Below are 15,000 nucleotides of genomic sequence, written 5' to 3' on the forward strand. Positions count from 1 at the left end.
GCACCCCCCCCACACACACACATTGCGTATACAACTTGGTCATTTGTTGGTTTGAACTGCTCTCTGTAGATGCATGAGTTTAATCATTCTATACTACTTTGGCATCAGCCTAACTGGCCTTTGCAAGCTCTTCCTTACTTTTGTAAGCTGTCACAGAGAGGTCTTTGAGTGACTCATCACATTTAGGCTAGAATGCGCTAATAATGTTCCAAAAACTTCTATGTACAAAATATCTTAGTTGGCAGTTAAATACTAACCTCAGTTAAAGCATCATATAATACAAACTTCTTATCTTTATGATGCTTGTCTACTGTATATCTTCATTTCAAAGACTTATTTGCGGTATTCAGGAGATACAAAACAACTGTAAACAAGCTGTATTTATCATGAGACAAGCTATGTAACATGGGCAATACAATGACATACACTTTGGTAACAAACTTACACTAAGACATGTCTCAGAAATGACTGGACATACTGTGAAGTTGTTAATAATCTAGATATTCATGTACTTAATTCCTGTATTTTCTTCTTCGTACATGATCTGTTTCATGGGGATGGAGGATGATAAATATTATACTTACAAAAATTGGTATATAATGAAATGCATTACTTTTACTTCCTATAACATGAATACATACCTTATTCTTTGTGAAAAAGTATTTGCGCTTTCATATAGGCCAGAAGAGCAGAAAACTCTGGGCTAATATAATAATAATAAATAGTTGAAAAACAATACTACCTTTCTCTGAGTGGAATTATCTGTATTTATCTCTGAAACTGCTGGAATATATGGAGTACAAACAAATCATTTATATCTAACACCCCACATTCATAGGATGAAGCATGTTAAGTCACATTAGCTATAATTGCTTTCAGCTTTCAGAATTCTTAGTGAGTGAAATAACATTGTAAGCACTTGCATGGCACAACATATTGATTTTTTTCTTACAAACATTGATTTTATTCTTAATCACTGAATACTTCTGATCACTGTTTTTCTTTGTACAAGGTCACAGTTTCAGATTACAATGTGCATGACTGTAATTAAGCATTTAACCCGAATAAACAAGTGCCATCACAACTACAGGTACTACCAAATGTGACCAAATTATGGTAAAGAAACCATCACAATTAATTCTACTCTTGAACTGAAATATAAGACAAGGCTTTGTATGTATATATATTAGTAAAATAAAAAGGTTAGCTTAGATTATGTGTTGTATGACTGTGAGAAAGTTGATATAATGAATAAACAAATGCCTAAAAAACAATCATGTAATGAAAATGAAGCATATACGTATAAAATGTGGGTGAGGGCGTGAAACTGGGTGATTAAATGTATGTGCACTATATGAATGGGCAAATGAATGCCTGAATGAATGAATGGAGAGTCTGGTTTATGTAAAAGAATAAATGAGTGAGTAGGTGAATGAATAAATGTGTTTTTGAGAACTGTCAGTGGCTTTTGTAGCAAGTAAGCGTAAGTATTTGTGAACACACAAATGGATATGCCCATGTGCTTAGCCTGTTGCCTTATATGTCAGCTGAAAAACAAACAAACATGCAGTTCATCCTACAAAAGCCTAAGAAATGTAGCAATAAAATGGTCACATTCTCATCCTGTTATTTCAGCTACTGGTTTCAGGTATTTCATAATGCACTAGTTGAATAAGATTAAAAAAATAAAAAAACATAAAACAAATAAAGAGATATATAGAAAACACATTACTTATACTAAACAACAATAACACAGGCAAAGGTTGACAATAATACAAGTTCAGTTATGTATCACAACACATGAGATAATATCACAGAAAAACTAATATACAGTACATGGCACACATTTGCAGGAGAAAATGAAACATGTGATAAAATAATATTAATAATAATAACAATAATAACAATAATAATAATAATAATGATAATAATAATAATCATAACAACAACTTCCTATGGTCCTGTTTCAGTTGATGGACCTGAAAAAATAAGATTTACTCTGACTAGGATCTAACCAGATATATCACAATTTTGTCCTATCTATTTGTGAGTGGAATAACATTTTCTAATTACTGCATATCATAGATATGGCACTTAATTTCCAGATAAAAGGTTCACAGTTGCCAGTGTGTGTGTGTGTGTGTGTGTGTGTGTGTGTGTGTGTGTGTGTGTGTGTGTGTGTGTGTGTGTGTGTGTGTGTGTGTGTGTGTGTGTGTGTGTGCATATGTGTGTGTGTGTGTGTGTGTGTGTGTGTGTGTGTGTGTGTGTGTGTGTGTGTGTGTGTGTGTGCATATGTGTGTGTGTGTGTGTGCATATGTGTGTGTGTGTGTGTGTGCATATGTGTGTGTGTGTGTGTGCATATGTGTGTGTGTGTGTGTGTGTGTGTGTGTGTGCATATGTGTGTGTGTGTGCATGTGTGTGTGTGTGTGTGTGTGTGTGTGTGTGTGTGTGTGTGTGTGTGTGTGTGTGTGTGTGTGTGTGTGTGTGTGTGTGTGTGTGTGTGTGTGTGTGTGTGCATGTGCATGTTCATGCATGTTGTGAGTTGTATGTTGTATTGTAACTATATTGTGCATTGTTATTGTCTTTTGTGTGTTGTGACTGTGCACAAGCTTGTGTATGTGCTTATGTCTGAGTGTGCACATGTACGTGTGTTTGTGTGTAAGTGTATGTGTCAATGTACATGTTCATGTGTGAATACATATGCACTTTGATTTCATTTAGGAAAAAGTCAAATGATGTTCCTAACATGTTAACTCTAACTATATTATTTCACAAGTTTCTATCTAAAGGAATTACATTCTATCTTATCTGGACTTACTATGAGACTATATATTTAGGATAATTTTTTTTTCTATATTGCCTTTGAAACAAAAATACACATGCTTGTACCGTTCATGCACTGTAATACATTGGTTATATATGTATACATATAATCTGAAGAACAATATGACATCTGAATGTGAACCTAAAATATTAAAAATATCATAACTATAAATTAATAAAACATATTACATGCTTAACAGTAACATTTTTTCCCCTGTTCACCAAAAACACTTCTTTCAGCATCACCAAAGATGTTATAAAACTCTTTTAATGTTTCTTTTGAGTCTAGGACACTATTCACCTTACCAGCAATATTACAGTGGGCAAACCAAGCATAATCTGTACACAACAATTTACTCCTAAATCATCAAGAGACCCAATTATCCAATTACTGGAAAGTACAAAATAGTTTAGAAGTATTCAGTTCATATCTATAAAAACTGCTTTTTTTTGGTATATACAATTTCCTTAATATATAGACCAGCTCAAGTCAGAGATCTGGGTTTCCAGTTCCAAATACATACAGAGTATAAAATATACTTTTTTATTTCCTGTTTTCCCCTATCTTTAAATCTTAATCTCTGAAGCCAAGTGTAAAAAAATCTATGTGTAATTTTCTACCACCTTTAAACTCTCCAGAATGCATTTTACAGTCTACAGTCTAATTCTTTTGATTCTTAAAAGTGAGAATATCTAGTCGTTTTGACTGCAAACCCACGAAACATATAACTTGCGAGCCAATTTATCAGTTTCATCCACCAGGCAATGTATGTATCTGTGAATTCAAACACTTGCATTAACTGAGTGTGAATATTATGAAATCTCAATAATTCAATCAATTCATCAAGTTCATTAGCCATGGCAAACAATTTTAAAACACACTTTACAGATATATGTATAATACCATAAAAATAACGTTAAGCACCAACTAGACATGCTTAAGGTTTATTCTTCATTATTCAATACAAAAACACAACCCAAATACACAGACTAGAACATCATTAAGTAAGAAATTTTAATGAATATCACATATTAAATCTGAAAGTTTAGATTTTTGACATTGATAAATAATACCTCAAATGTTTAACTACTTTTAAATTTCTTTAAAATTCATATTACATCAAAATGAACTTCCATGAACTATTTGGCATAAAACTAAAAACTACGTATATGTCATATACTTATGATTTTTACACTGAAAAATCCATTATCCTTAATAGTAGGTTAAACAGTTGGCTGAATGAAAAAAAAATATATCACTGTAAAAAGATTATATCAATAGCAGTATAAACAAGTTCTGCTACATATATCAATCCTGTTGAAAAACTCAATTTGAAACTTTGCAACAGAATGGATAATTGCAAAGTCTCAAACCAAATCTCACAAAATTGCATTAAAAAATACTTCATTACTTAATATGCAAATTACAACAATAACTGAGATAATGAGGCAGTTGTTTTATGGAAAAATTCAGAATCACATTCTTTCCATGACCTCAATCTAGAATATCATGAAACAACAAAACAAAAAAAGAAAGCGAGAAAAAAAAAACTTTCAAGAGAACGGAAAATAAATAAATGCCCCCCCCCCCTAGTATTTTGTCCTGTGAAATAAAAAACTTGCCCATTGATTTATTTCTGATAATAGAAATAATTACCTTAAGGAGAGAAGACTAACTGAAAATCCATTAAAAATAAATTAATAAATGAATATAAATATAAAAACATCCAACACCTGACAACACTGATAAATACTGATATAAATATTGATTACCAAAGCTAAAAATAAGTGAGATTTAAAACTAGAAAATTATAGAGCAAGAATAAAACACAATTCTTATACTGGAAGGCAGTATTACTCACTAACTCATTTCCACAAAAGCAAAACTTTTTTGAGTCATCTTCACTGTTTCTGTTAAGTAGGTATTTTTGATTTTATATTCTTTTCAGTGCTTTCTCTTTTCATAATTCTGTAGATTTTTTTTTTAAATTTAACTTATTGTCTATAAATACAGCACTATCTATGCATTAACAATACTGTATTATGATATTGAATCAATAACAAGCTAACTAATATGGAAAGAAAAGAAAAGAAATGAAAAGAAAGAGAGAAAGAAAAAATATGGTGGAAATTTCCTGAATCATTTACTAGTAAATGTGACATTCCCCATTCTACCGACAGACAGACTGCAAATGCAAAATCTGTTCATAAAGTGTACTATTCCATGTAAACAACCTGTAAGACAGATATCGGTGGCACAGGATTCTCTACAATCTTAAATTACAGTATGAATCATACTGTACAAATAATTATTATAATGATTCACATCACATGACACAACATTTATCACTGCAAGTGAGACAGCCAGGTACTTTGAGTCTTTATAGAAGGAACAAAAATTGTGCCTTGCAAGATATAACATGTTACATAATTTTGAGAATACAACAAAGACACAGAATAAACATATATCAATTTATACTTTAAATATGGAGTTATATATGTGTACATATCTCATAAACATATGTATTTATTTATATATATGTGTGTGTGTGTGTGTGTGTGTGTGTGTGTGTGTGTGTGTGTGTGTGTGTGTGTGTGTGTGTGTGTGTGTGTAAAATATTTTTTAAAAAACAATATATATAAATAGAATACATACGATGAAATTAACAACTAAATATAATAAATAATAAAGACACAAGTGCTGGATATCTGCGCCTAAGAATCTCTATTCCGTGGGACGGAGTTGGACCACTTCTCATAAACCAAAACAACAAACATCTAATACAGTAAAACCTCTTTATAATATATCCTTTTATGATTATTGTTTAGCAAGACCCCTACAAAATATGCAAATCATTCTATAATTCACTAAATTGTATATTGTTCTCTGAGTGTGTGAAAGCTAGAACAAGAGAAAGATAGTATCAATAAGTTAAAAATGGAGACTGAATTACACAAAATGATGAAATGGACTCAATAATATATATATATATATATATATATATATATATATATATATATAATATATATATAATATAAAATATATATTCATATAAATCATACTATAAATCATATTTTTTCCAATTTTGAATACTGAATATGATTGCATCTGGAGAAAAAGGCTTTTTTTAATTTTTTATTTTTATTTTTTTTATTCAGTCCTGTTCAATATTTCAATGTGAAATTATCTGAACTATAAAGAATTTGAAGGTAATAACTCATTAAAGTAACATATACAGTAACTGGCTGGTATCTGGTGAGAGACATTATTTCATTCTCCTAACACTGTAAGCTTTTTTTTTGGCAGACAAAATATTGCTAATTCCTATCTATTATTCCCTCCCTAAAAAAACAAAACACTTTGGAGGATTTGCATGTTATTCTCCAATACCCTTATCAAGGATCATGTTAGATCAACGTAATTACAAAAAATACAACAGACTACATGAACAGACCCTGTACTTTAATTAGTATAAATGACTATGTTTTTAATCTGGAAAGTTGTTTTATAACACCCACACTATTAGTGTCATATACTAACTGGAATTATCTGTTTCTGTATCAGTGCATCTGGGCACTTCTGATTTATCATAAGTTCTTATTCCATGTCCATTTCTATAATTTCTTTAAACCTGAATGATGAATATCAAACCAGTAAAGGTGAAGAAATAGAAAAAAAAATTAGCATAATAGCAGAGGCTGGCAATATTGTCAGTCTGCTGATATCTCTCAGTTGTTTATATGTATACTGAAGCCACAATGTACTGTTTATCATTCAGTTATGAAAAGGGCTCTATACCGCAGCAGTAGATGGCACTCTTTGGCCTAAACAATATAAAAACAATTTTTCAGCATCAAAATTATGGCAGTTGTAACCACTTTGAATAACAGCACACAGCAATATCATGAGAATGAAAATTACAATGCAGGTGCCTGCTAACTAACCACACTTGTTACCCACAACCTATTTTTTCTCTTCACATTTTGCAACAACCACATCATGTTCATAAAAATAAGGAGATAATGATAAACAACTAGTAAAATAGTACACCTGGATAAGAGGAATACATTACAATATCTAATTATTAGAATGATCCTGGGCAGTCTTGTACCTACACTGATAACTATTAGGCTTACTGCAAATATTTTAGAGAGGTTTCACTGTAGTAACATTTACTATAAATAATGATGTAAAACTAAAGTCATAAATGTTACATATAATAATTCAAAAGGAATGTCTGTAATAACCTAAGTGTTCCAACAAGTACTTCAATCTCAGCAGCATACTCTAATTTTATATTGCATACCTTTTCTATTATTTATATATTTTTTGATGCTTAGGAACCACACATGAAAATGAATAGCCAAAGAATCATGCTTTGTGTCAAGGATTTAATAATGATGGAAATGGCTGTTTTTACTGGAAATAAAGTAATATGTTTAATTAACCTAGAAATCTTAGTCTGTGATTATTGTCCTCTGGTTATTATTTCTGATATTCCTATGTAATTTTTTTTTTTAAATCCTTGATACAAACTGTTGTCACCTTTTCTTAGTCAACAGTTGACTGTTGTAAAATCTAAACAATCTTTCCAATAAAAACTGTAAATTTTTTGCCTATAATTCTTTCAAACTGAAGATACAGCCATATACAATCAATACAAGTATCATGCACAAAATATGCAATATTTCTGTAACATTTATACAGATGATTGGATTGAATTACCCACTTCCTTACATATTTTCTATTTCTTGCTTTTGACCACTGCAATTAGTATGCAATACAAAATCCAGAAGAGCAGCCAAGAGTTTAAGACTGTGGAGCATATGGAAGCTAAAAAGGATGGCAATATAATGAGAATACATTTCCGTGGTCCAAAGGGACAATTTGAACAGATTCCCCTGAAATAAGTTGGTTCACATTCAACAACTGTATCGCCATGACTATGCTATAAATTCTACATTTTAGACCTACTTATCCAAAAAAGAGCAAATGCTGTCCTCTCAGCAATCTAGTTTCATTTGATTAAAACTACAATCAACAGAAACTGCTACAACAGTGGGACTAATATCTTATGGGACTACAAGAATCAGTATATTCAATATGATTAAAAATATATATATGTGTATATATATATGTGTATATATTTTGACCTCCATAACTATGAAACAGAGTATGGAGATATATACTTGGGCATAACGCTACACTGGTGCATCTTTTCAGTTTCTGTTACATGGATTGCGGATAAAGATTTTTGTGTTTATAGATGATTTGTCAAGAATACAGGTAAAGTATGTGCTTTTCCTTTTGCTGAATAGATTATGAACTCTATTTCCAATTCTCTACCATTGATGTAAATCATTCTTTCCTTGCGTATGAAGGCCAGAGAAGAAGATAATGAAAGAAAAAAAAAAGAAGAAAAAAGAAGAGAAAATCCAGATTAATACTGGACATGAAGATGGAATGAAAATGCAGCTTCTATATTGCCATACATAGACAACATTATATATCAAACTAAACATCCTGAGGGCAAAAGAAATGTCTATATCACCCACCTCTCACGTCCAAATCTTGTTGAACTGTAGCAACAAGGAAATATACCCCTATATATAGCTACTGTTTTTCAAATGGCATATATATATATCTCCAAGTCTACAATTGATAAAATAAACTTATTGGTTCTCTAAAATGCATTGCAATCACCACTCTAAATAATTCCTACTATATCATAGCCCATTAATCAATAATCACTATATATGGAAAAAACATCAAGGCAAACTTAGGATGGAATGGATGACATCAAAAATACATCCTATTTCTAAACACGAAGATGTTGTCATGGAGCAGTTGGTATTTCTCTGAGTTTGGGCAAAATATCTGCTAAGAGGAAACAGAATCACAGAATCTCAATGTGGAATACTCTTTTTCACATAAAGATAACTTGCGTCTATCTAAGGTATTTAACTTTATTCTAACAATGCAATTAGAATATCTACAAAAATATGCAAGCCAAATCATAGCATATATCAATAATAAATCTGTTTTCTCTTTAGGGAGCTTCCAAGATCACTTTCAGGGACACATGCCTCTATGTAATAAAAAGAATACATTAATTTATCTTAATTTTGAACTGTTCTAATACTAATCATCAGAAAAACTGAATAATATTATACTGCTCTATTCAGTAAACTAGTGATGTGTAAATGCCTATCCATAAAAGACCAATTCAAACACTCATAAGCAGTTCAGTTCACAAATATGACACAATTACAAAAGAGATTATAATGACAGTCTGAAAATCTTTTGCAATTCAAATAAAATGAATGAGTGAACATAAATGAAATCTGTCCTCTACACCACCTACTGTTTTCCTACCAAAATTTGAAAAGTATTTGAGCAATGTCACTGTCTTGGCTTTGGATACTACTTTTTCATGTTAAGTAAAAACACCCAATCTGTTGTGTGAGACAAATAGCCTTTTTGGATACAGTTACAAGAGGAATATTCACTTTGAACGGACTCTTCTCTACTGAGCTAACAATTACAATTGGAAACCATACCTCATATGATAATGCTACAGATACTTACTTGAATGACATAAAAAAAAAAAAAAAAATACATATAAATTTTACTGTTTTCGATCATTTCTTTCATATTAACCAAGAGAAACAAAACAACTTCAGTTAAATCAACTAAATCAGAAATACAACACAAATTTTTTAAACCTTTCTTCCCCTGAACAAAAGTTTATAGATAGAAAGCATAAATAAAGAGGGTATTATTAATTCTTCCTATTTCATATTGGTGAAGTAACTGTGATACGGGAATCCACTGTTTTGTATCATCTGAAATAAGATATTTTTTTGTCTTTTATGGATTCCATCAAACCTGTTGTCTATAATTATATAATATCTAGAAATACTAGATATACCCTGACATAAAGAATCTTGGTTATAGAAAAAATACTTATATTTGTCTATCATCTACTAAAATGAGAACTGATGCAATAAATAATCCCTGTGGAATTCTAGCTATAATGAAATTCTTGCACATTTTAAACTTCCTGGACCTGGCTCATGGCCATTGTGAGGCATTCTGAATATATCACATCTCTATATTCATTATATGCATCTATGCCTTGCTACAACACTATCATCCCATTAATGACAACTAAAATCTTCTGTAACGTCCAGCAAGGCCAGACATACATTAGAGTATGCCATATGCTGTGCCTGGGTAACTGGCCAGCTTGTGGTTGGGCAAGCAAGATTTTATCTTGGCAATTGAGTCATATGCTCATGACACTGTGAGACATCACCTGACGCCTGTGATTATTCAATATGATGTGATAGCACATCAGCAGTGGGCTAACTTAAGTTTCTTCCTTCGCTTTCTATGATTACATTTTAGTGCTTGCTGTGATGAATATGGAATACCTATCTCTGCCTTTTGATTGACTTGTCTTCTGTCTGAACTCTTACTGCTATTCTATGGAAACTTTATCATGCTTTTGCAAAATTTGTGTCTTAATGAAGACAAAAGAAAGAGAATGTATGTTTCCTGTCCTTATCTGGTGAAGATATCCTACAGTTACCAGTGTTTTAAAGAGGAAAATTACATGTCTTCATATTCCACTCTATAGAGAACAGCATATCTACTGTGTATATACACATTTTTTTCTATTCTTGAGAGTTTACTAGTTTCTTCCTTGCTATATCTATCATTAACATGTTGCATTATCAAATATGAATTACTGTCTGAGCAATAATTCAATGCTATTCTTACAGTAAATGTGCTATCTTATACCATGTGAAGATCAAATATGCAAACTTGCTCATATCCTGTGTTTGCCTCCTGTAGATGACTACAACATAGGCAGCAACAAAGCAAGCAGCTGTGTAGAGAGCAAGTAATCATATGCTATTCAAAGCCAAATTCATTTTGCAATAACTATTATCCTACCAAGTCTTTACCTCACTGTCACCATATCTATAGAGCAGGCAGTGCCTTGTGCTACTTAATCCATGTTACAACTGTCAAGCAAGAAATATCCCGAAGTACAAATTACAAAATTCCTTTACCACTGCATGTTACTACCTACAGCCCCTCTGTAAATTGCCCAGTTAATCTCAAACACAAACAAAAATTCTGCTGCATCACCTATTAACATTTATGACTATTCACTGTGTGAAAGTGATGGATATGACAGTTTGAACAAAACAGAACATGAGGATGCAAAATTCAAAACCATATTCCTGAATCAATACAGTCTGTATAAATAAAACTTATATTTAAAAAGAAAAAAGTCTTCTACATGCACTTTTCTTAACCTAAGGCACAACAGTGCACAAATAGAAGATACTGCTGGCATAATGTATTTAACAAAGTTCATCCAAACAGAAACAAACTAATTTAAAAGGGCAAAAATACAGAATCATCCCTAAAAAAACTTCCATACTTGCATGGCAATGTCCTTAAAGCCATATTGAAAAAGAGCATGAAAATTACCGGAGAACAGACTTTCCTCCGAATGAATGGTTTCAAAGTGATTTCTACATACACACATACACATGCATTTCAGTTTTGTGCAGTGAGTTTACATCAGCAATAAACCAACACAATATCTTTGATCTTTTCATCCCATGAAAATTGTGTCATTCTCTCCTATACAGATCTTTTACCACTGCATTCATAAAAAAGGTAACAGAATAAAAATATTGTACACCCGTTATGCAGAGAGATGGTCTAGCTTCTCTCTCACTATTTCAGTTCTAAAGTTCTACATAAAGGCCTACAGTAAGAGTTTCTACTAAGTAAAAGCAACACAAAGAGAAGAATAGAAAATATTGGGGTTTATTGTCAGTACACTTAAGTGACCCTGAACTTATAAGAATAAGCATTTTTCTCTCTCTCCATATTCTTATTATTGTTTACATATATGTGTGAGTAAAGATGCAATATAGGACACATTACAAGAAATGAAGTTTAATGTAAGGCTGGATTTTTTTTTCTTTTTTTTTCCTGTCATTTATGTAAATCATATTCAGAGTTATAAAGTAGTACAATAAATAGAAAATGTAGTTTGCCACCCATATATGTTACTCTGCATCAATAAAGTTCTAAGATAGAAAGATGCGTGTTGCAATGCAATTCATGTACTAGCCAGTCAATGGTCGCAGGTCAACTCTCACACGCTCGTCCAAACTTCCCATACTGATGCTGGGGAAAAACCCTCCTTTGGGGAGAGCTACCTCTCGCCTGCCAATCATCTGGCCATTCCTTGTGAAAAACACCTGAAAGTGGCAGAAATGTGTCAAGTATGAGAAAATAAGGGATTCAACTCTGTGGACCAAAGTGAGATAAATCCCAGATCTGAGGAAAATTTTGCAAAGCATGGTGTCTATTATCACACTTCCAAAGAATATGCTTAACTTTGCAGTAATTTCAAATTTCTTCTTTTAAAGTAAGAATCTTTACACTGATCAGTGAATCACTAACACTGAAAATCAAAATAGAAACGTAAAAAAAAAAATAGTGCAACAAGATCTTAAATTTCTTATGCATTAAAGAACTGAGAAATGAATGACTAAAGAAAATCCACATGAAAATCCCAGGGGCCTACCTGCACTTTTCCTCCGACTGGATGATGCCGTGACGGCTCAAGTGAGTCGTCCTCCTCCTCTTCTTCCTCCTCATCCTCGTCATCCTCATCCTCCTCGGAATCGGTGGTGAGTATGTGGTTGTGGTGCTGGTGCTGGTGGAGACGTGGATACTGCGGTGAGAAATCTGGGGGCAAGCCAGGCTGGGGATACTGTAATAGATGTTCCAGCAAGTCCTCGCATTCCAAAGGTTCTGGGCTTTCTTCTTCCATGCTCCCTCCTTCACTGTGGGGATGTAAAATCATGTGAGACAACTGAGAATCCTTGTGGCTTTTATACAAATGATTACAAATAAATCCAGCTCACTGATCACTTTTTTAAACACGTTTCTTCAATAAAAAAACATTTCTGTACACATGCAACATTAAAATTTCCAATCTGACTGAGTGTTAATCCTGACAATGCTGCAGCTACATCCCCATTCAACACTTTACAATTGATACATAATAATGTAGAAAGGGCTTACCTGTCATAGTTGCAAACATAATCTCTGGGAAATATGATGCCACACCCCATGACATCGCCTTTTTGACATCTTGGCCCAAACAGGGAGCCCACCGTACTGCCTGCAAACACTCTTCCGTCATCAGCGTGGTAAGCAATACTCCCTCTATTCCAGCCTGGGTGTCTATTTTTGGGGTACTCCTGTGAAAAGGAAAGAAAGAAGTATAAATCCAAGGAAATAGGAAAAAGAAGAAGAAGAAAAAAAAAGACAATGAGAACACGCAGAAAGTTATAATACTATGTTGTTCAGCAAATAAGTTATCTTGCATACAAAAAATTGAAGCATTAAGGAGTATTAATTGTACAAATTATAAAAAAATAAAGCAAATAACTTATTGGTAACACAGCTTCCAAAACAACACATATTTCAAAAAGCCCAAAGGGGGACCATGTGTTTACTTTGGGCTCATTACCTTTTTCGTCAATCCGATGGTAATGTAACCAGACCGCCCTGGATCAACTATTTCCATTTCAAAATAATGCGAAGTTGTGTTTAATGGTGTACGGGCTTGAGCAAGGCCAACATCAACCAGGCTCTTACCTCGGCCACAGTACTCCAGCATCTGCTTAAGGTAGGAGAAAAGCTTCAATTCAGTTCAACAGTGTGATATGAATATAACCTTACTGCTCGTATCTAATTTGCATATGTTCATAATGTGATTTTTACTTGATAATCATGATGATTTTTCCTGAAGACAGAATCTTTCTTTTCTTGTTTACACTCCACATGGCAGTGATCTGTCTCAGAAATCACCTTCAATCCGGAAGCCCTCATACCTGTCCATTTAGTCGAATGTCGTGCAGTCTTAGCCATTCCTCTTCCATAGAATCTACTGACATGTGAGTGTCTTCATCGGGAGGCCAAAGGAGTTGAGGAGACAGTCTGACAGCATCACCAGCTGCTGCCAAACCTACACAAGGGTACAGTCCACCAGGGGGAACTCTTACCATTACAGATCCAACCTGTTGGATATCAGTGACCTTTAACAAACTATGTATCACTGTAAATATAGTTTAAAAAATAAATATACCTGGATATAAATAAACATATATAGAACTCAGACATCTGCTTATTAGTTCTGTTAGATCGGTGTAGCATAATAAACAATATTAACAAAGTTACATATCTCTTGAACTTATTTTCTGAGTCATCCACTGCAATCTCTCTAAAATACTTAAAAAAATAAATATAAAAGTTGGTAAATCTAACCATAACAAGATTTAACAAACCTCTTTCCCATTTTTTGTGAAGAAAACTGGTACTGACGATGGATCATTTTCAGGTGAGATCTGTTCAAATTTTATTCCACAACCCATGCGATCACCAGCCCCACATCTTGGGCCAAATACAACTCCTCTAGGACGGGCTTTGTATAATCTGAAAGGCAGATATTTAGGATAAAAGTTTCTAATAATATAAACAAAAAAATTCCTGTTACTAGATGGATACCTTAATCATTAACCATAAAGGTTTCTACTCTCTATTGCAACTTCATTCTTGGTAACTCTCCTTCAAATAAACTCAGAATCTGATCACTGAAGAATGAATAGTGAACCACACATGCTTGTACCTTCCATCATCTGCATGATATCCAACACTGTCAGCAGCCCAACCAGGCAGCTTGTGTAGTGGGTATTTTGCAGAACAAAGACCTGGAACAGATATGCAGATTAATAATTGAAAAACAAAACCATGATAACTGCATGAAGATGTGAATTTTAAAAAGGAAAATTTTTTAATAACAGAAATAGTTCCCTATGCATAATAATAAGATCACGTTTTGCTAAATATTGATAAAAATGTTCAGACAAAATATCAGCATACTTAAATGAGTACAAAACTAAACATTTTATACAAAATATAAAGTTATCTAATGTAAATACAACAGAGTCTATATAAAACAGGATAATCTTTAATCTTTATAAAACAACAACAAATAAGATATACACTTATCAAAAAAACAAACATCATTTACTAAATAACCAACTTAAATATACATAGCTTCAATACAA

At 32.7% G+C, this 15,000-nt stretch overlaps 1 protein-coding gene across 4 annotated transcripts in view; it reads right to left on the bottom strand.

Moving 5' to 3' along the window:
• Positions 1 to 5,946: 5,946 nt before the first annotated feature.
• The window catches only part of LOC125042586 (SPRY domain-containing protein 3-like), a 25,648-nt gene continuing 16,594 nt past the window's right edge, over positions 5,947 to 15,000 (bottom strand). For 3 of the 4 annotated variants that reach the window (XM_047638318.1, XM_047638317.1, XM_047638315.1), the window contains exons 4-10: positions 14,559 to 14,640; positions 14,218 to 14,365; positions 13,765 to 13,950; positions 13,401 to 13,553; positions 12,950 to 13,128; positions 12,447 to 12,708; positions 5,947 to 12,117 (exon numbers count right to left, since the gene is read on the bottom strand). In XM_047638318.1, coding sequence (XP_047494274.1) covers positions 11,983 to 12,117; positions 12,447 to 12,708; positions 12,950 to 13,128; positions 13,401 to 13,553; positions 13,765 to 13,950; positions 14,218 to 14,365; positions 14,559 to 14,640 — 1,145 coding nt within the window. In that variant the 3' untranslated portion in view covers positions 5,947 to 11,982. The remainder of the gene's footprint in view (positions 12,118 to 12,446; positions 12,709 to 12,949; positions 13,129 to 13,400; positions 13,554 to 13,764; positions 13,951 to 14,217; positions 14,366 to 14,558; positions 14,641 to 15,000) is intronic. The other variant, XM_047638316.1, reaches the window with a different exon arrangement.

The sequence above is a fragment of the Penaeus chinensis genome, chromosome 32 (genome assembly GCF_019202785.1).
Source record: "Penaeus chinensis breed Huanghai No. 1 chromosome 32, ASM1920278v2, whole genome shotgun sequence".
Taxonomy (NCBI): Eukaryota; Metazoa; Arthropoda; class Malacostraca; order Decapoda; family Penaeidae; genus Penaeus; species Penaeus chinensis.